Source organism: Heliconius melpomene, chromosome 7 (assembly GCF_056956725.1).
Source record: "Heliconius melpomene rosina isolate 202511_hmr_F chromosome 7, ASM5695672v1, whole genome shotgun sequence".
Classification (NCBI taxonomy): domain Eukaryota; kingdom Metazoa; phylum Arthropoda; class Insecta; order Lepidoptera; family Nymphalidae; genus Heliconius; species Heliconius melpomene.
In genome coordinates this window covers 14,472,996-14,494,844 of record NC_140395.1, presented here as the reverse complement: position 1 = coordinate 14,494,844, position 21,849 = coordinate 14,472,996, and the positions used below count along the sequence as shown (strand labels likewise).

Below are 21,849 nucleotides of genomic sequence, written 5' to 3'. Positions count from 1 at the left end.
GGGGCACCTCCTCCTTACGGAAGTCGGTTAAAAAGTATTTCTTTGCCCTTCTTTTGCGTAACAAGAACAACACAGATATTGTTTTTATGAAGTTGTATTTATACTTAGTCTGGCCATAAGTTATATTACGATAAAAAAAAAACTAAATATTATTTTTGAACTTAAAATCTGTAATTTTATACAATTGTTAATGGTGTTTTCTTACTTTCGCGCCAATATTGTGAAATATTTTGTAATATTAAAATGGAGCGGGGTGATAAAGAGAATCGAATTGCTGTCATTGCATTACGTAAAGTAGGCTTGGACTACGGAGCCAATTGCTACCGGGTTATTGACAGATACCTCCTACGTGAAAGGATATCGAAGCAGTAAGAGAAAGAATTCGAAGAAATCCTGTCCCAAAGCAAAAGATTTTATCTCGAGAGATGATGATAGTACACTGTACCGCTGTATAGCTGTATAATTACATGAAACAATTAACAGATTACTTCTCTATAGTACAGGCACGCAACACGCGAGGCCGCCCAATAAGACGGAGAGCACGCGCGGAGTCGCACGCACGGACGCTGAGAGGACAGCAGGACAGCAGGACAGCAGGACAGCAGGTTAGCGATGATATGTTCACTCGATACGCAATGCCTCCAGAATCCGGCGGTGTTGCCTACCCTGCTATCTGCGGGACAGCGTAAAGCTGATTTCTTTCAATTCTGATGCTTTTAATTTAACAAATGTGCTTCGTGGTTTTATGTATTTTTGAGATATGGTATTTGTAGGTAGCTTATATCTAAAAATTATCCATGTCTCAAATAAAATTTGTTTATTGAACATGGCTCTATATTAGGCCAGCTTTACGGTAACGCCGCGACCCACCACCACCACCCACCACGCACGGTCGCATCCGACAGTACAGATTCATTATTAAGCGATCTCGAATATTATTACTCGTTTTATCATGAATTTTTGTTTACGAAAACAAAACACGTTTCGCCAGTATGGGTCGTAGCTTTGAGTTTGGAGGTGCTGGTAGTGGGTCCCCGCTGGGCGGCGTGGCGGGCGCGTGCTCGCGCCGTGGGGCGCGTGCGGGGCGTGGGGTGGCGGGGGACGCGGGCGCGCGCGGCCCTCATTGGCCGCATGCACGTGGCCTGATCTCGCACCATGGCAACGCGCCCCCGCCCCCCCCCCCCCCCCGCTAGGTATTCGCGCAAGGAGCCGTCCTCTGAGTCACAGTCGCGATCGCGCCGGGCGTCGATATACGCGCGTGTCATCGCCTCGCGCTCGCCTCCGAGTTCGCACCGAATATCGACTGCCGGTCGATACCCACAAGCTCCCGGAGCACCTGAGGAGTGGTGGAGCGGCACCGACGCGACCTGCCCGATCGTGGACCAAGGCCCTTCCTTCACGCTTTGTGCAATTGTGCATTACTTCTATTATAAGTAAGTACACACAAACTTTGTGACACAATTATCAACTCTTATTAGAATTCAATGAATTACCAAAAGCCCCTATACCCATGAGACACCTGTATGCTGCTGCGGCACATGCTATGTGCCTATGCGCCAGGCGGCATTTACGACAGAGAGAATAGAGCTGTGACGCAATGCGCGTTAATCCGTTGTCATTAAACAAACGAGACAACACTCATTTATTGTTATTCATAGCTTTTTTTCAAGTGCCTTATTATTAAGGCATATACTTATTATTAAGTGCACTTGAAAAAAGGCTTTTGCTTGCATTACTACTTAATTTGATAACATGAACAAAAGTAGTAACGTTGGCTTGCTGCAGTTACAGAACTGTAACTATCGATCAGCTGATATGGGCGCGAGTCAGACACACTAGCGGTACCGCCACCACCACCTCCCAGTCCAGTCCCTAGCCACTACGTACATACTATAAACATATTGTAAATAACAGTTTGTTTGTGCATACTATTATACTATACATATATTAAAATATTTAGTTTTAACGACTAACAATTTAGCTGATGCGTAATTTCAATGATATTTATGACATTTGGAGTATTTTACAAAGTGGTAGTGAGGTTTACCGCAAACCAAGCAGGATGGTGCGGTGGTGCGATGCGACACTGGTGCCTCACCAGCACCACCAGTACAGAACGTGGCGTGGTGACGTCACGCGCCTCGCTCGTGTTCACACCTGGACATATCGGAGGACAATTAGACGCCATGGCAGGTATTGAGTAGGATAAATGTAGCATAGTAAATATCTCAGATTGTCATTATAATACCACAAGATATGTTATTACATTCAAAAATATTTTAATATCTAGACAGAGAAGTTTGCGAATACAATGAAGACCTCGCGATTACTAGTTATAAAAAATAAGGATTATGAAAAAATACATTACTTACAGTTTTATATGAAACTGTTTAATTTATTTAACCACTATGCTATGCTAATAAGAAAATGATAGGTATCATATATTAAACAATTATGTACATACATATTATTTGAAATATTTAAATAAGCTACGTAATCCTTAGAAAAGAGCGGATGGCAGTTTATTAATGTCTAATAATATGCACTCGGCAATGTTTATATTGTATCGTTTATGCATTTTTGTTAAAGCATCAAGTACACTGCGGCTCGCGCCACAACTTCCTTTTCTTAGAGATTAGATGGGCTGCTAGGTTTCCACGTCAGGTACGCCAGTTGCTCGTACTTGTGAATCGTACAAAACTCATAATTTGAATATTCAAATTATAAGTCAAATAAAAAATATAGTAAATTGTTAGTAAAATTGAATTTAATATAATGGTAATTATAGTAAGTACCTATTACAGCAGCTGAATAATATTTATGTGTTATGCTTCCTTATCGTGAGATTATTGCATTGACTCCATAGCACACGGATACTGTAACTGCAAATATAATATCTACATTACATTGTTAACGGACCTACAGGGGTAGGTCCATCGGTTTCTCCTACAACTTTTACTTTTTTGACAAAATATCATCTCTGGTATAATTTTTCCAGGTGCCAGGTTTGAAAAAGTACGATAAAATATTACGACTAACATATAAATAAATATTATACCACATATAGATACAGCAAAGATATTTTATGTAATAAATATAATACAATAAACGTATGTATAAAATTCCTTTCTGCGTACATTTTGTGTCAGTTATATTTTACATGAATACAGTAAATAGATTTTAAGAAAATGTCAATGTAATAAGAAAACTATATAATATATTTAAATAAGGAAATGTGCGCACGAAGAAGCATGCGTCGGCGGCGTGGCGCTTAAGAATGTGAGATTGTGAGAACCGCTAGACACTAAGTAGGGAACGGAGTGTCTTGACACCAGGTTCCCTCTGCCTCTGGCCCTGGCCTCTGGCCCTGGCCTCTGGCCTGTTGTGTGCTCATTTGTCCATATGTAACATGTTTTTGTTGATTGCTGGTCTGCTCGTCGTTGTTTTACCAATAATAATACAGAATACCTACATTTAGTATTTGCCTTATTGTTATTGGATTTCCCAAGCACTGCTGACACCGTCGTGGTGTTGTCTATTTTACCTCATCTGTATTGCTGGCTGCCTTTGCGGCTTGTCGGTAAGTAAACAAGGAAAGTGAACAGCGCACGTACGTACCTACGGGTATATTACTTTGTTTACCATTTGCGGTCTCAGTAGGATGTTGAGAAAACTACATCTGAGAATTATGTTTATTTCTATCAATTATAAAGCTGAAAAATTTGTTTGGTTCTCACTCCACCTGCAGTCGTCCTGTCACAGAGACTCGTTGATACATCAAATCTGATGTCAGTGTCGATTCCGTCGAATCAAGTCTATAACAATTGTCAGCCGAAACGAAAATCTTAACCTTTTCTTTTGTACATAGTTTTAATGATTATTACCATTAAGATTAATTTAATTTGTAATTGAGCAACTTTTCATCTCCTTTATATACCTAGTTTGTTTATGTTTTGTTCATTTTTTATCTCTTATATAATAAAATAATAAAAATGTTATGTCTGTACATTTAGAATTTTTGACTAAAGTGGATAGAAATGGACAGACACCTAAAATATATATATATATATATATATAGAAAGCATTTTTTTAAATTTGTTGGTTGTCTGTCCGTATGTACGTCACGTTTATCTCCGGAAGTACCACCTATTGCTTTGTTTTAACTCGGGTTAACATCTAAAATTTGTTTCATTAAAATCGGTTTGAATGTAAATTTTATAATATGGACCGTTTATTTTGAGAGTGGTGTAAGTCCATTTTCTTTTGTTTCGAGAAAATTAAAGATTAGTATGTCGATGATTATGCAATTTCATTTACCGAACGATTTTAAGTTGTTCAAAACATGGTATTTTTTTGAGAAATTAAACACGGACTAGTTATATATAAAAAAATTACATTAAATTAAGCATGAATTACGTGATAGCTCATTTTTCTCAAAAATGGAATTACACCACTTTCAAAATAAACGGTCCATATATGTATTAGTTTGTGATAAATGTGTATTTTTAACCGACTTTCAAAACAAGAAGGAGATTTTCAATTAAATATTTTCGATTCGATATTCGATTCCTTATTTTGGATTCGATTTCGATATTGGATTATTCGATTCAATTTGGGTATTTTTTGTAATATGCAATCATTACAGTTATTTTACAAATAAAATTATAAATCCTTACACAAATTAATAATTCAACATTTAAGGCTGTTTCTGAACGAGTAAATTAAATTATTCATTGACATCAACACATTTGACTGTCAGTCAACTCTGTTTATTAAAAGAATAATCATGTAGTTCAAGCAGGCGAAGCCGCAGGCGAGCCGCTAGTGTATGTATAAAGCTCTTCTTTTTCGTATTCATTCCACTCATAGAAGTGGAAACGTTATTGGTTAATGTAATGTAGATATGTAGGTATTAGCTTTAAGTATTGTAAGCGCTATTTGTTTCCCAATAAAAAAATAAATAATAAATCAAACAAATAAGTTATGTTACAGACTGTTTTTGTTACGTAAGTGGAATTTATTAAACTAATTATCTTTATATTTAATTAATATTTGTATGTAATTATATTGATATTGTAATTGAAAAATAAAACATCTAGCGCGCAATGTCTCGTAAACTGAAAATATAGTTCCATCATCCCTTCGAGGCATAATAGTGTCCAGTTCTTGAATACAATGGGTGCAGCAGCAGCCCACAGCGGCTGCGGCGACCAGTGACCTGCCACGATGCCGTCATTGTCGTCGTCGCGGCCGGTGGGGGAAGCAGTGGCCCGCGGACAGTCTTTAATATAATTACTTTTATTTACTCATGTTATGCTCGTTTAGAAATTACGATACGCGCAAGTCAATCGAGAGGTCAAAAGACCGTCTGTCGTCGCAGATATCTCGCGAAGGTCGAATCGGTCAATGGTATAATAAAAATTTCACGACGGAAATGTTTCTCCTTAATCCTTCCCGCGTCGCAAACTGCTGAGTTGCCAAATGACGATATGGAAGAGTGACGCGAGAGAGCCGGAGAGGTCGACCTTGGTCGTCCTTGCTAAGTGATAAGACGCGCAGGGTCTCATGGAAACGTGGACGGGTCGCGACCCCGCTATCGCGCCCTTTTAACCGCACGTCGCGCGGCCGCAGCTTCACTTGACGTGTGCACCTCCTCGCGAGCGGCTTGTCGTCGCTCACCTCCGCCTCTCGGAAACACGCACTCGTAAATGTTGGCACCGTTCGGAGCTGACAAGGCTGTTTGCTTGCAGATACGAGATATTGTATACGGTGAAAACTACGAAGGAGCAAGATGCCGAGTGCCATGATGAACGGGAGCCGCGCGGGCGACGCGGATGACGTGGTGCTGACAGGCCTGTCGGGCCGCCTACCCGAGTCCGACAACATTGATGAGTTCGCGCAGCAGCTATTCGACGGCGTGGACCTCGTCACGGCCGATGACCGTCGCTGGACGCCTGGTGAGTTAACCCACTAATTTGACTAAAATTGACGCACAATAGCGGCTCGTGTATTGTAGTGTAATTCAGCTCGGGTCGCGCGACCGCCAGCCAATGTTCGCTGCACGGTGAGGGCTTCTCTTATTCGATTTAATTTCAACTTCGGTCTCGATTCGAGTGTAGGTACATATATGCATGTGCGTCTCAGCGGGTAGACTAGGCTAGAATCATGCTGATATCTGATAAGAGCAGAAGATTCGTACGACCTGAAAAGGTCAATTTATTATACAAGAAATGTAGCTTGTTTGTTATGTTGCGTACTTTCATAAAAGTAAATAATTATTTCTTTGATCAAAACAGTTTAATATAAATATCTGGATCTTTCATTTTATAACTATTAAACCGAGTCACATACAAATAGATGGGTGCCTACGCCCTACGCGTCTGTCGCATCTCGCGTCTTGGGTGTTGGGAAACCAAGTTAATCCAATTCTCTATCCTTATTTAATTTTCCTTGAGGATATAAGTGGGCAAACAATAAACAATTACATAAGTAATTGTCCTCATTACTCATTTGAAAAATAACAAAACCGACATCGCTCGCGTTCTTCTCGCGAGCACAGGAATAGTGTGCGCAGCGCCGTCATCGATAACAAAGACACTCCAGATACAAGTGTAGTCATCGCATAGCTCTTCATGATTATATTTTATTTTTAGAAATTTGATAAACTTCATTCATTCATTTTGGTTATTTTTTATCCAAAAACATATATCAACAAATACCTACTTGTTGATAAAAATAAATCAGCTTCACGCTGTATTCCGCACACAGCAGGGTACGCAGAGGGAACCTAGTGTTAAGACACTCACACCCTTGTGCCGCTGCGCCACGACGGCCTAGAGTGGCCGGACGGTACTTGTTGATGACCTAAAATTTACGTATTTCAAGTACCTACAGCAGAAATATCTATTTAAATGAACTCGAGAAAAGCTTAGGTTATTACATTAATTTTATGTAAGTACTAGCGGACGCGAGCAGCTTCGCCTGCTATTTGGACCCTTAGGGGTGAATTCTAAAAAGCCATGAAACACGTGTTCGATAAAATATTTTTAAGAGTCTAAATGTCAAATTTTATAAAAATCAGTGCCGATTTAGAAAAAAATCCATACAAACGTTCTTCAGCTTAATACATAGAAGTATCTCTCCTATCTTCTACCGCCAAAACACTTTGCGCGTCCGTCGTCTGGGCACACCTGTCATGCTGTGATCCTCTCTAAATTTACCTCCCTCTGCCGCTGTTCTCTACGTGTTCATGTCAGTCAAGTGCCAAGTACTTTCCGAGGCCTACCTCTCCTCGCAGTATGGCACTTGGAAACACGAGCTGGCTCAGTTTCCGACCCTGTATCGTCTCCACCTTTTACAGGCTTTCGCTTTCGCCATGTGCGACGCACAACTCCGGAATCCGAAGCGGACTCTAAAACTCCTTCGTTATCGTAATTCTTTGTGTTTTTTCTTTTTTCAATATCCATACTAGTCCCACGAGTATGGGGGGAAAACAGTCAATCCAAGCAGTATTGGTAATTAATTGGTACCTATCTAGGATTGCCATCAGTGTAATCCCATCCCATCATACAACTTCAGCGCCTTCAGAACTAATACAACGGGCAGAGATCGGGGCCTGTTAGATGACAGTAAAAGTTTTTAATCAATGGTGAAACAATAGGATAACTCTGACATCAAAAATTAGTTATAGTTTTAGGACAATGTCGGGCCTTCATACAGTGCAATGTTAGACTTTTAATTTAGAAGCTTCTCCCATTATTTGTTTATTTTGTTATTTATTTAATCTTAATATTGAAATTTGAAATTGCTATTAATCATGACGTGTAATATATTCAATATTCATGTTAGTATTTATTAAAACAAGTAGCGCGACAGCGAAGGGCGCGCGCGTGTCGGCCGCGGCTATCGATCCCGTGTCACGTCACGTGTCCCGCTGTACTCGCTACTAGTGACCGACTGCTTTACTTGTCGCCTGCCACGGAGGAGAAGCTCGTTACCCCTGCAGGGACGATTATAACGAAATATACACGTTTATACGAATACTAGCGGCCCGCCCGCGGCTTCGCCTGCGTGAACTACTTTATTATTAATTTCTGTCTCCATAAGTACCTACGTCTTATAAGTGACGTCCATGCAAATTTTTGAGACTCCTAGCATTTGTAAGAACGAAGTTTCATACAAACTTTCAACCACAAAAACAACCCCTTAGAAGTCGAATATTACAAATTCCCGTCTTAGCGAGCACCTACGTCCTATAAATAACTCCTATGCAAAATTTGAGATTCCTAGCACTTGTACTTTCTGAGATTTGGTGATGAGTGAGTGACATTTCGATTTTATATATATAGATAGATAGATTAACAAAACTTTATTTAAAACGCATATTTCTGAACATATTATCATTGATATGTGGCAGGATTGCACGGACTGCCCGAACGTAATGGCAAGCTCAAAGACCTGGCACATTTCGACGCCACGTTCTTCGGCGTGCACGCGAAGCAGGCCAACCTCATGGACCCACAGCTGCGGCTGCTGCTGGAGCTCACGCACGAAGTAATCGTGGACGCGGGCTTGAACCCCGCTGAGCTGCGTGGCTCGCGCACTGGCGTGTTCGTGGGCGTCTCCAATTCCGAGACCGAGGAGCTGTGGACCGCCGACCCCGACAAGATCAACGGCTACGCACTGACGGGCTGTTGCCGCGCCATGTTCGCCAACCGCATCTCGTACACGTTCGACCTGAAGGGCCCCTCGTACGCGCTGGACACGGCCTGCTCCAGCTCCATGTTCGCGCTGGCGCAGGCGGCGGCAGCGCTGCGCGCAGGCCAGTGTGACGCGGCCGTGGTGGCCGGCGCCAACCTGTGCCTCAAGCCCGCCAACTCACTCAACTTCCACCGCCTCAGCATGCTGTCGCCAGAGGGGCGCTGCGCTGCCTTCGACGCGGGCGGGCGTGGCTATGTGCGCTCGGAGGCGGCCGTAGCCGTGCTGTTGCAGCGGCGCGGGGCCGCGCGGCGCGTATACGCCACCGTGCGCGGCGCGCGCATGAATACGGACGGCGCCAAGGAGCAGGGCATCACCTTCCCGTCCGGTGACGTGCAGCGACGCCTCGCCGAGGAGACCTTCGCCGAGGCGGGCCTCAGGCCACAGGACGTGGTCTACGTCGAAGCCCACGGAACGGGCACTAAGGTATCTTCTATATATTCTTTCTTGAAAACGAATGTTTATTATTATTATTGAGTTTCACAAAGGTCGAAGAATCTCTGTGTTTGTTAACTTTTATTTGGCTTACTTATGAAAACGACGCTTGTGATGCAGGCACGACATATATTATCCTTATAAACAGTCTTGGTCATAAAATAGCATTAAGAAGTGAATTAAAAGCTGCATCAATATTCCGTTTCTGTATTTTTTCCTTATAAAGATGTAAATGTTTCCAGGTCGGAGACCCTCAAGAAGTAAACGCGATCGCAGAGTTCTTTTGCAAGGATCGCAAGACGCCCCTGCTGCTCGGGTCGGTGAAGTCCAACATGGGGCACTCGGAGCCCGCGTCCGGGCTGTGTTCTATCGCTAAGGTGGTGGTGGCCATGGAGCGCGGCGTGATACCCGCCAACCTGCACTACAAGGAGCCCAACAAGGAGATCCCGGCGCTCAGCGACGGGCGCATCCGCGTGGTGGACCGCAATACTCCGTGGGAGGGCGGGCTCGTGGCTGTCAACTCGTTTGGGTTCGGCGGCGCCAACGCGCACGTGATCCTAGAGTCGGAGCGGGGCGCGCGCCCGCCGCCCGCCGCCTATGCCGTGCCGCGTCTCGTGCTGGCCTCGGGCCGCACGGAAGCGGCGGCTGCCGAGCTGCTGGCGCTGGCGTCCGAGCACCCCGCCGACGCCGAGCTGCACGCATTGCTGGACGCCGTGCATGCGCAGAACATCCCCGGCCACGGCTTTCGCGGGTTCCGCCTGCTCGCCGACCCGCCCATAGAGGAGATCACGGTGAGACACGTTTGTTAGAAACAGACATATACTATAATATAATTACAATTGCCAGAAAAAAGAACATTTGAAATATTCGACAAATTTTTAATTCATAGGAGGTGGAGAGCGGGCCGCCGCGGCCGGTGTGGTTTGTGTTCTCGGGCATGGGGTCGCAGTGGGCGGGCATGGCGCGCACACTGCTGCGCCTGCCCGCCTTCGCTGCCAGCGTGCAGCGCTCCGCCGCCGCGCTGCAGCCGCACGGCGTGGACCTACTGCACGCGCTGGCCGATGCGCCGGACGCCGTCTTCGACGACGTGGTGGTGTCCTTCGTTTCCATCGCCGCCGTGCAGGTGGCGCTGGTGGACGTACTGCGCGCGGTCGGCGTGCGCCCCGACGGCATCGTGGGCCACTCCGTGGGCGAGATCGGGTGCGCGTACGCGGACGACACGCTCACGGCGGAGCAGGCCGTGCTGGCGGCGTACTGGCGCGGGCGCAGCATCGTGGACGCAGGCCTGCCGCGCGGCGCCATGGCGGCCGTGGGGCTCTCGTGGGAGCAGTGCGTGGCGCGCTGCCCGCCCGACGTCGTGCCCGCCTGCCACAACGCCGCCGACAGCGTCACGGTGAGGCACTCGCTTAGTAATATACATAATAAGTTACTTAGTAATATATAATTAAAGGAGACATCCTAATATTCTACATTCATCTTCATTTGTGACTCTCAGCTTTTTGCTTCTATGACATTATGCAAGTTAGATATAAGAATAAGTCACGTGATTGTAGCTTGCGTTCCAAAAAAGATAAGAAGGAAAAATAATTTATATCCTATGTGGTTTTCTACAAACTTAATCAAAAGATGAGCCGAAAAAATACATACAGGTTACGTTTTAAAAAATATAAAAATCCCCTGAATTATGAAATTGAGTTTAAATTGCTGTGAGACAGGTGCAATCTTCTTTTTTTTAATCTTATTCAAAATTATTTTTTTAATCTAAATTATAAAGTATTTTTAATCTAAATTATATCGTACTTTTTTTTTTTATTGTACTTATAGTTTGTGTATGCAATAAAGAATTTTATCTATCTATCTATCTATAAAGATAATGGGATACACGGAAATAAAAGTATAAGGAAATGTTAAAATTTTATAAAACACTTTCCCTATTGTCATATATAAAGTAGTATAAATTATTGAATAATAATTATTGTTATTTTAGAAGGCACTTGGTTTAATTTTTTTTTATTGTTTTTAATGTAGGTGTAGGATTTTAAGTTTTAGAATACCTGTTTTTATTTATAATCATATTGAGCTAGCCTGTAAGAGTGATGTATGATGTGAAACATATTTAAACATTTGTACTGTTTTTAATTATTAGTATTTTTTGTATGTTATATTGGCTTGTCTAATCAATATATATAATAAACACTTTAATCAGCGGTGTGATCAATGCGTGTCGCAGATATCAGGTCCGGTGGAGTCGGTGGAGAAGTTCGTGGCGACGCTGACGGCGGAGGGCGTGTTCGCGCGCCGCGTCAACAGCTCGGGCGTGGCGTTCCACAGCAAGTACATAGCGGCGGCCGCGCCGCTGCTGCGTCGCTCGCTGGAGCGCGTCATCCCCGAGCCCAAGCCACGCTCGTCGCGCTGGATCTCCTCCTCGCTACCCAAGGACCAGTGGAACTCGGACCTCGGTGTGTTAAGTCGTTTTATTGTAAAAATTACAAATTCTCAAATATCTGCCGTACCACTGAAAATCGACGAACATACATGGTGATGAAATGGATAGGTACTGAGTGAGGTCCTCTACACAGACAACAGTTGATCCGTCGATCGCGTTAAATTTAAATATCACTTTGAAATTACTGAGCGGATTAATATTGCTTTTTTAATAAAAGCCTAGAGGTCGTTGTTGTGCAGTGAGACTTAAAATATTTTAAGATCAAATAAAAATAAAACGATAAAATAAAAACGTCCACACTTTCCAGCTAAGCTCAGCGACGCTGCATACCACGTGAACAATCTGCTCTCGCCAGTGCGGTTCGCCGATGCCGTGCTGGAGATCCCGGAACGGGCCGTGATGGTGGAGGTGGCGCCGCACGCGCTGCTGCAGGCGGTGCTAAAGCGGGCGCGGCCGGCGCCCGGCGCCGCGCACGTGCCGCTCGTGCGCCGCGACGCGCCCGACGCGTGCGCCCACCTGCTGGCGGCGCTGGGCCGCCTGCACGCAGCGGGCGCGCAGCCGCGGCCGGGCGCGCTGTACCCGGCGCCGCGCTTTCCCGTGTCGCGCGGCACGCCAGCGCTGGCGGCGCGCGTGCGCTGGGACCACGGCGTGGAGTGGAGTGTGGCGCACTACGGCGCCGCGCGCTCCGGAGAGAACGTCGTCGAGTACGATCTCTCCAAAAACGAGGACGCCTTCGTCGCCGGGCACAACATCGATGGCCGGATACTCTTTCCCGCTACCGGATATATTGTAAGTGTTCAAGCGAGTCCAATTTGCATCTGATTCCCAGTCGAAAAGATGAAATGGTTAATATTAGAGGCCGTCTTGGCGCATGGGCATAAGAATGGATATTATTTCTTAATATTTCCATTTCTTCGCTCTGATATCAAGCCAAAAGCCCCGACGTTAAGAGATCCTTGAGATTTTGGCTGAAAGTGGGGATACGGGCTGACACGGCTGATGTTTATAACAATAAAATATTATATTATAGCCTTAATTATAACTTTACTTATTTTTTTTTTAATCTAGACTCTCGTGTGGAAAACGCTTGCAAAGTTACATAACAAAAAGCCAGAAGAAACTCCCGTAGTTCTCGAAAATGTCCAGTTTAAGCGCGCTACTATCATGTCCCGCGACGCACCCGTGCGCTTCCTCATTAACATCCTGGAGGGCTCTGGCGAGTTCGAGGTGTGCGAAGGCGGCGCCGTGGCTGTGTGCGGCACCGTGCGACTCGCACGCGATCCAGTCGCCGAGCGTCTACCCCCCGGCGACGAGCAAGACCAGGGCCCCCATCATCCCGACCTGCTGCCTCTGCAGGCCGACGACGTGTACAAGGAGCTGCGCCTGCGCGGGTACAACTACTCCGGCGTATTCCGCGGCATCCGCGACGCCGACGCGCTCGGCACCTCCGGTACGCTCCTCTGGGAAGACAACTGGATATCTTTCATGGACACCATGCTTCAGTTCGGCATCATCGGCACCGACACGCGCGAGCTGTACGTGCCCACGCGCCTGCAGCGCGCGCTCATCGACCCCGCGGCGCACGCGGCCGCACTGGCGGCGCGCGCCGGCGACCCCGCCTCGCTGCCCGTGCGTGTACGCCGCGACGTCGATGTCACCACCGCCGGCGGTGTCGAGTTCCGCGGCGTCAAGACCAACCTTGCGCCGCGCCGCGCCAACCCGCAGCCCGCGCCCAAGCTCGAGAAATACGTGTTCCTCCCCTACGATAACGCCGCCGTCGGCACCGAGGACACCTCGCGCTCCAAGCGCGACGCGCTCACCGTCTCCCTGCAACTGGTGCTGGAAAACGCGGGCTCGTTGCGCCTCAAGGTGGTGGAAGTAGCGCTCGAGCGCGCGCCCGAGGCGCTGCTGTCGCCACTCTCGCTGGCCGTGCTGGAGGGCGAGCCGCAGGTGCGCGTGGAGGCGGTCCTGGCGGCCGGAGCGCAGACCGCCCCCTACACCGCCGTTCTGCAGCCTCTCGGCATCAAGGTCTGTATTATCATGTCATTCGTTTCGTAAACATTCATTAAGTATATAACTTTAATTAATAGTATGTATAACTTTTTAAAGATAACGAACAAGGATGCCCGCAACGCAGCGCCTGACTCCGACTGCCATCTGGTGATCGCGGCCGACGTGTTGTCGCGACACGGGCCCGCAGTGCTGGCGCACCTGGCGGCCGCGCTGGGCGACGCCGGCATGATGCTGCTTGAAGAGCCGCACGGTACGCTGGAGGCGAGAGAGGCGCGGCGCGCGTTGCAGATGGCCGGCCTCATCCCTGTGTCGCGCCAGGTAGCCTCCAACTGCGAGTACGTGCTGGCGCGACGCACGCCTGCGCTGCCAGAAGCGCGCGTGATCGTGGAGGTGGCGGACGACGGCGCCTACGCGTGGGTAGACGAACTGCGCGAGGCGCTGAAGCGCGCGGAGAGGGAACCCCTGCGCGTGTACGCTTGGTCGAGCGCGCCTGCAGCAGGCGTGCTGGGGCTGGGCGCGTGCCTGCGCGGCGAGGCAGGTGGGCGCGCGCTTCGTGTGTTTCACGTGCCAGGTGCGCGCGAGCAGTTTGACCCGGACGCGCCCGGATATGCGGCGCAAGTAGCGCGCGACCTGGCCGTGAACGTGTTGCGCGCGGGCGTGTGGGGCTCATACCGACACCTGGTGCTGGTGGAGGCGGGCGAGGCGCAGCTGCAGGTGGAGCACGCGTACGTGAACACGCTGACGCGCGGGGACCTGTCGTCGCTGCGCTGGATCGAGAGCGAGCTGCGATTCGCGGAGGCTCGCGCGGCAGGAGGGGCCAACGAGGCCGCGCGGGGAGAGCTGTGCCACGTGCACTATGCGCCGCTCAACTTCCGTGACATTATGCTGGCGACGGGCAAGCTGCCACCCGACGCGCTCCCCGGGAACCTCGCAGGACAGGTACTAATTTCACTGTTAACTAATTACTACTATTTTAATTTATTTGTACAGAAACAGCCTTAAATGTAATATTATTGATTTGGATAAAGATTTATAATATTGTTTGAAAAATAACTGTAATGATTGCATATTACAAAACATACCCAAGTCGAATCGAATAATCCAATATCGAATTCGAATTTAAAATAATTAAATGAATCGAATATGAAATGGAAAATATTTGATTGAGAACCTCGTCCTTGTTTTAAAAGTCGATTCATTTCCCGCTCGGGGAAATGAATCATTTCATATTTTCATTTTATCGTTCTGGTAACTATATGCGGGATACAGCGTGAAGCTGGAAAAAAAACAAATTCCACAATTTGCGGGCTACAAGTCGAGTGACATATTGTATTGAACGGTAGGATTGTATCCTGGGATTGGAGTTCAGCGGGCGGGACTCAGGCGGCAAGCGCGTGATGGGCATGGTGGCCGCCAAGGGGCTCGCCACCACCGTGCTGGCCGACCGCGGCTTCCTGTGGGAGGTGCCGGCTGCCTGGAGCCTGGAGGAGGCCGCCACCGTGCCCGTGGCCTACGCCACCGCCTACTACGCGTTGGCCGTGCGCGGCCGCATGCGGCGCGGCGAGACCGTGCTAGTGCACGCTGGCACGGGCGGCGTGGGGCAGGCCGCCATCGCCATCGCGTTGCACGCCGGCTGCGCCGTGTACGCCACCGTGGGCACGCCCGACAAGCGCGCCTTCCTGCGTGCGCGCTTCCCCGCGCTGCCTGACGAGAACATCGGCAACTCGCGCGATGCCTCCTTTGAACAACTCGTGCTGCGCCGCACGCGCGGTCGCGGCGTCGACCTCGTGCTCAACTCACTGGCCGCCGATAAGCTGCTGGCCTCCGTACGCTGCCTGGCGCCCGGTGGCCGCTTCCTGGAAATAGGCAAGCTGGACATGTCCAACAACACGGCACTGGGCATGGCCGTGTTCCTGAAGAACACCACCTTCCACGGCATCCTGCTGGACGCGCTGTTTGACGCGGCCGGCGACGACGAGGACAAGCGCGCCGTGGTGCGCTGCGTGTCGGAAGGCATCGCCAGCGGCGCCGTGCGCCCCCTGCCCGCCACTGTCTATACCGACCAGCAGCTTGAGCTGGCTTTCAGGTATCAACCTCAACCTTTAACCGTTCGAACATTGTTATTCAAATAAATATGTTTAAAAATATGAGACAAGAATATATTTCACATGGTTTTTCAAAAAAATTATGTTCTATTCAAAATTATTAAAATATTATATTTGTGCAGGTACATGGCGACTGGCAAACACATTGGTAAGGTGTTGTTGCGTGTGCGCGAGGAGGACGCCGCCACCAAGCTTGTGTCTGCCATCCCGCGAACGTACTTCCACCCCGGCAAGAGCTACGTGCTCGTCGGCGGGCTGGGCGGGTTTGGGCTGGAGCTTGCGCAGTGGCTGGTGGTGCGTGGCGCCACGTGCCTGGTGTTCAACTCGCGCAGCGGCGTGCGCACTGGCTACCAGGCGTGGTGCGTGCGGCGATGGCGCGCACATGGCGTGCGCGTGTTAGTGTCCACGGCCGACGCCACAACGGGCGCGGGCGCGCGCGCTCTGCTGCGAGAGGCGGCCGCGCTAGCGCCCGTGGGCGGCGTGTTCAACCTGGCCGCCGTGCTGCGCGACGCCTTCCTCGAGAACCTCACGCGTGACGACTTCCGCGCCGTCGCGCGTCCCAAGGTGGACGGCACTAAGGCGTTGGACGCGGCGTCGCGCGAGCTGGCGCCCGAGTTGGACTACTTCGTGGCCTTCTCGTCGGTGTCGTGCGGGCGCGGCAACCCCGGCCAGAGCAACTACGGGTTCGCCAACTCGGCCATGGAGCGCGTGGCGGAGCAGCGCCAGGCGGACGGGCTGCCGGGGCTGGCCGTGCAGTGGGGCGCCATCGGCGAGGTGGGCATGGTAGTGGACACGATGGCGGCCGGCGACGAGGCCGTGGTGGGCGGCACACTGCCGCAGCGCGTCGCTTCGTGCATGGAAGCGCTGGGCGCGCTGCTGGCGCGGCCGCACGCCGTGGTGGGCTCCATGGTGCTGGCCGACAAGCGCCAGGCCTCTGGCGCTTCGCAGCAGGACCTCTTGCACGCCGTCGCCAACATCCTCGGTGAGTAAACTGTTCGTGGATTCGATTCTCAATTATTATTTTAATTTCCTCACTCTGATAAAGGCACAGCACTGGAAAAATAGCTAGTATGTGGAGAATGGAGTGTAATAATCTTATCCCTCTATTTCGGGTTTTAACTTTGTTAAACTTGAGAAAAATTTTTATAGATAAAAAAGTTAAGAAAAATTATATGCTTTATATGTAATTAAAAAAATTAAATAAAAAAATATATTTATTGAATTGGGATGTGTGTACCAATTTTCAAGTTAATCAGAGGATCATAAGTGAGGAGAGATCTTGACGGAGACGACAAATTAAATAATAATACGACGTTACGCACCTGCCACTTTTTGATTTCCCTTATGTAAAGAACTACACCGTACATTAAAATTGGAACTTAATGAGATAAATGTATGTTGATTTCTAAATGTATGGCGGTGGGTAAGAGTCTACCATGACCTGTATTTATATTTGAATGTATTTTAATAACCTGGCAGATCGTTCGTCATGTGAGGTTTATCAAAAACTATTTTCGGAGGCCAAAATATACACGATGAATCCGGTTACCATAGTTTAATTTAAAATGTGTGCTTGGCCCCAATTTCAATAAATTATTAATATAAAATGTTAATGGTTATGCAGGTATAAAGGATCCTAGCAAAGTATCGGACTCTGCCAACTTGGCCGAGTTGGGAATGGATTCGTTGATGGGAGCGGAGATCAAGCAGACCCTGGAACGCGGCTACGACGTGGTCCTCGGCGTGCAGGAGATACGCGCCCTGACCTTCGCCAAGCTGCGCGCTCTCGGCGGCGACGGCGAAGGCGCGGCGGATGCGGGCGTGTCAGCGGGTGCGGGCGAGGAGGCGGAGGTGGAGGCGGGCGCCGAGCTGGTGCAGTTCGCCACGCTTGGAGAGCTTGTGCCCAAGCAGGTAGTGGTGAAGTTGCCGAGCGCGCCCGCGGCTGACGACACGCCGCCCGTGTTCATGGTGCACCCTATCGAGGGCGTGGTGGACGTGCTGCGCGGGTTGGCGGCCGGCGTGCGCGCGCCCGTATACGGCCTGCAGTGCACGGCTGCCGCGCCGCTCAGCGACATGCCCGCACTGGCGCGCTTCTACGTTACACACATGCGCGCGCTGCAGCCGCGAGCGCCCTACACGCTGCTGGGCTATTCCTTCGGCGCCGGCGTGGCCTTTGAAATGGCGCTGCAACTGGAGCGCGCCGGCTGCGAGGTGCGCCTCGTGCTCGTGGATGGCTCGCCCGCCTACTTGGCCACGCACACCATGCGTGGCAAAAAGAAGCGTGCCGCGCGCACCGCGCAGAGCGACGAGGCGGACGCGCTGGCCTACTTCGTGCAGCTATTCAAGGACGTGGACGCGGGCAAACTGTCGGCTGAGTTGGAGCGCCTGGCCAGCTGGGAGCAGCGCGTGGAGCGGGCCACGGCGCTAGCAGCGAGCGCCACGCAGCATGCGCGCGCGGCTCTGGCCGCCGCCGCCGCCGCCTTCTATCGCAAACTGGTCGCGGTGGACGCGTACAAGCCCGCGGGCCAGCTGCTCGCGCCCGTCACACTGTTCAGGGCCAGCGACAACTACGTGGCGCTGGCCGACGACTACGGGCTGGGCGCGGTGTGCGCGGGCGCACTGGCCGTGCGGCGCCTGCCCGGCACGCACCGCTCTATCCTGGCCGGCGCCGCCGCCGCCGCTATCACTGAGCACCTGTCGGCGCTGCAGGCGCGCGCGCCCGACGCGTAGTCCCACTCTCTTTTCTATAGACGTGTGATTCGATACATTCCAAGGCGCTCGCGCTCCACTCGCCAGTCTCCAGAGTGATTAGTCGTGGTAGTAACCAGTAATCTACATTTTGTAGTATTTGAAAAGAACATCTGTCTTAGTGATATTTTTATATACCAAATATAAAAAAATCAACAATTAGTGCATTTATATAAACTTGTATATAAAATTATATGAGATGGGTTCGATGACAATTTGCAATTTTGTATTAAAATACTAATACTAACGATTGTAAAATTTCTCATTATAACATAATTTTCTGTATATAAAACGTTAATTAACAATGGGACAAATTGGGCAAAGTGGGAAGGGGGGGTTTTGGGGCCGGTCGGCCGTAGTCCGTAAGTAGGTGTAAGTAGTTAGTTCCTGTGTGTGGTTGTTGTCCTAATTTATTTATAACGAAACCAGCGCAAGTGCTCTGTGATTAAAAATCTATTATTTTTATATTTTTGTTTTATTCTGGCTTAAGTATATTTTTCCCCATCTCCCATATTTTTATATCACGACTTTATCACCATACAGTACTCATGGCACAGATAATATCACCCCGTCAGTGCGGTCTGATTTGTGTACCTCCAAGGCATGAACTCCGCTTCACATTGTATCCCGCACACCGCAATACTGTTGATTCTAAATAATTGAGACTGATAGAAGTTACTGGATTTTATAAATTTCTTTTAACGTACTACTATTTACTCTGAAATCCGAGATTCCTTTGCAATCAATCAACAATGTTTATTCTAGCTATTTTCATAAACTATTAGGAAGCTAGTAAAGTCTTGGGTAGTGTTCTTTTTATAGGACATGCGGTCAAATTAATAATATTAGAAAAAAATATCAGGAATTACTCAGGCGAGAAAAAGGCTTTTTAAAAATTATTTATTTAATTTTATAAACAACCTTTCTGTTTTAAAGCAAGTTGAAGACAGAGAATCTTTATTAAAATTTTATATAATTCAAAACAGTTAAGTCAGCCAAATACTAAAACACTATTGTTCGATTCCGCGAGGTGCAAGTGCGGCGTCATCGGAATGTATCCTTATGCTTATGTAACTCCTCCCTCCTTAAGATGGAAGCTGGTCCTGCAGGTTCCTGAAGCGTCCTCGCTGCTGGTTTCCTCCGGGACTCTGGGAAAATGCTCGTAGATTTTCCAAAAATAACATTTATTATAGTAGTATATAATAATCCTAGATAAGCTTGAAACAGCCAGGATAATACTCTATTTCTTTATTTTCTCCTCTTCTTCTAAGGTTTGGATATTATATGCAAGTTGATGTATATAATCGAGAGGTATATATTCTAAATCCTTCTTTTAGGTAAGAGTGCCCTTTGTTACCAAGTATAAGGGTTGGAAATAAGGAATAACTAGGTTATATTTATCATTAGAAATGGAAGGAATTTCTAGGATGGAAATTAGGAAATGTTCTGTACTATATGCTTTCATCATAATAGACACTTTGATTTATTTATTTGAATAGGTTTAATGTTTACAAAATTAAAAACTACATATATTTTTTATGAATTAATAAATGTCCTTATTATAATTATAATTATTAGTATCGAATTATTATCGAAACTAAACCATTTATAATACTATGTCTAACTCTAGGAATATGAATAATATATCTTTTTTTTTTGTTTTTTATAAGTAAATCTAACTTATATTCTATTTTATTTCTATAAACCTTATATATCCTTTAAGATGAAGTATTCTCGCATACAACAAAATAAGTTCTTTAAAATAATTATATATTATTATATATAGTATTTATTTGTATGTAAAATTATTATATATAATATTTTTCTGTATATAGAACTATTATATATAATATTTATTCGTTATTAAGTAAGTAAAAGCAAGGTTAAACATATCATTTTGTTTAAGAGTTATTCTTTAATTAATAAAATCTAAATAATAATAATATAATAAAATTCCATTATGTATGGGATGTAGGGTTATTTTGGCTCTTGTGTAGAACACGAGGGACCTGAAATAAGATTAGGCCTTCGTAGCAATTTATAACGAACTCTATTAGAATTAGAGTTTGGATGATTTTTTATAATCTCCGTTATATAGTAAGGGTGCAAATTAATTATTTTATACGGACCTTTGAAATCTGGTATGGCTTCATCTCTGAGCGTCGTCTTAGCTGCTTGCTCATAGACTTTTTCACCTACCTTATGTGTTTTCTTATGTACTTCCTTAAGGATGATACTATTTTCTTCTCAGTATTATTTACTTTGGTAAATACGTCTTTTACCAATGTCCTAGTATTAGTTACTCTATTGTCTACTCTGTATTTCGAGCTGGGTGTTATTTTAGTGTTAAACTGCCTAACTAGTCTGTCATTATCGTTATATTTAATTAATAAGCCTTTATTTTCGTTATCTGGTTGGGAATGGTTAGTAGATACTAGATTATCAGGGTTGATTGTTAAAATACTCATACTGTCAGTCTCAGTCTCTGACGGGATAATGTTTTGTCGTTGTCAGGCTCTATGTTATTATCGTTGTTATTACTAGATACAAGGGGTACCTGCGCTACGTTTTCACTAGTTTGTGCACTTAAGTCTTGGGATATACTGTCAATTATATTGTCGACTTTATTATTATTAGAATTTACGGTTGATAATGATTCTACATTTTTGTGAGATATTCCATTCATAGGAAAGGCGTCGGCTTTTATATTTTGTTTGCCTTTTTTATATATAACATTATATGGTCGTAACTTAAATGTACCTATGTTACATATGGTTCGTCCTTCTGAATTGGTATTAATGACTTTAGTTATAAATTTTCCATTTTTAACATTAATAATAGCAGCAGGGGATGTTAATCCCTTAGACCAAATATAGTCGTCGTAGATATAAAATCCGTCAGTATAGTTTGTTTTTAACGTGATAAGTTTTTCACACTTTGGTTCTATTTTTATAAGTTTCTTATTATAATCGAAATAAATAGGTATGTCGGCTGTCGCTGTATGTAGTATTTTATTTTTCAAATTAATATTGCTAGATAATGATTTTAATAAATCTAGACCTATAAGTCCTTTGTATTTAGGGTCGAAATCAAAAATAAGGAATTTATGAAGAATGTCAGTATTAAAGATTGGGGGTAAGGGTAAATTTACTACATGACTATGCTGTGTTGTCGCATGAGCTGTTTTTATTTCAAATGGTTCATATTCTACACAATTTTGAAAAATAGAATTAAGTATAACTTCTGGTGAGATAAGGGATCTCGAAGCTCCTGTGTCAATTAAAAACTTACCTTTAAATTCGGGAATTACTATGTAGGGTAAATGATCTTTATCATGATTATTTA

At 46.6% G+C, this 21,849-nt stretch overlaps 1 protein-coding gene across 3 annotated transcripts; it reads left to right on the top strand.

Annotated features, from left to right (window-relative positions):
• Window positions 1-466: 466 nt before the first annotated feature.
• FASN1 (Fatty acid synthase 1) lies at window positions 467-18,969 on the top strand. Of its 3 annotated transcripts, none has more exons than XM_085188191.1 (12): window positions 467-605; window positions 5,751-5,957; window positions 8,417-9,183; window positions 9,435-9,983; window positions 10,082-10,585; window positions 11,423-11,651; window positions 11,946-12,427; window positions 12,707-13,666; window positions 13,748-14,590; window positions 14,995-15,737; window positions 15,879-16,738; window positions 17,381-18,969. In XM_085188191.1, the coding sequence occupies exons 2-12, from the start codon at window positions 5,792-5,794 to the stop codon at window positions 18,484-18,486; spliced, it is 7,209 nt and encodes a 2,402-aa protein (XP_085044317.1). In that variant the 5' UTR covers window positions 467-605; window positions 5,751-5,791; the 3' UTR covers window positions 18,487-18,969. The 3 variants fall into 3 exon arrangements, with proteins under 3 accessions (XP_085044317.1, XP_085044315.1, XP_085044316.1); XM_085188189.1 differs by lacking the exon at window positions 467-605 and adding an exon at window positions 1,211-1,433; XM_085188190.1 differs by lacking the exon at window positions 467-605 and having other exon boundaries at window positions 5,270-5,957.
• Window positions 18,970-21,849: the final 2,880 nt, after the last annotated feature.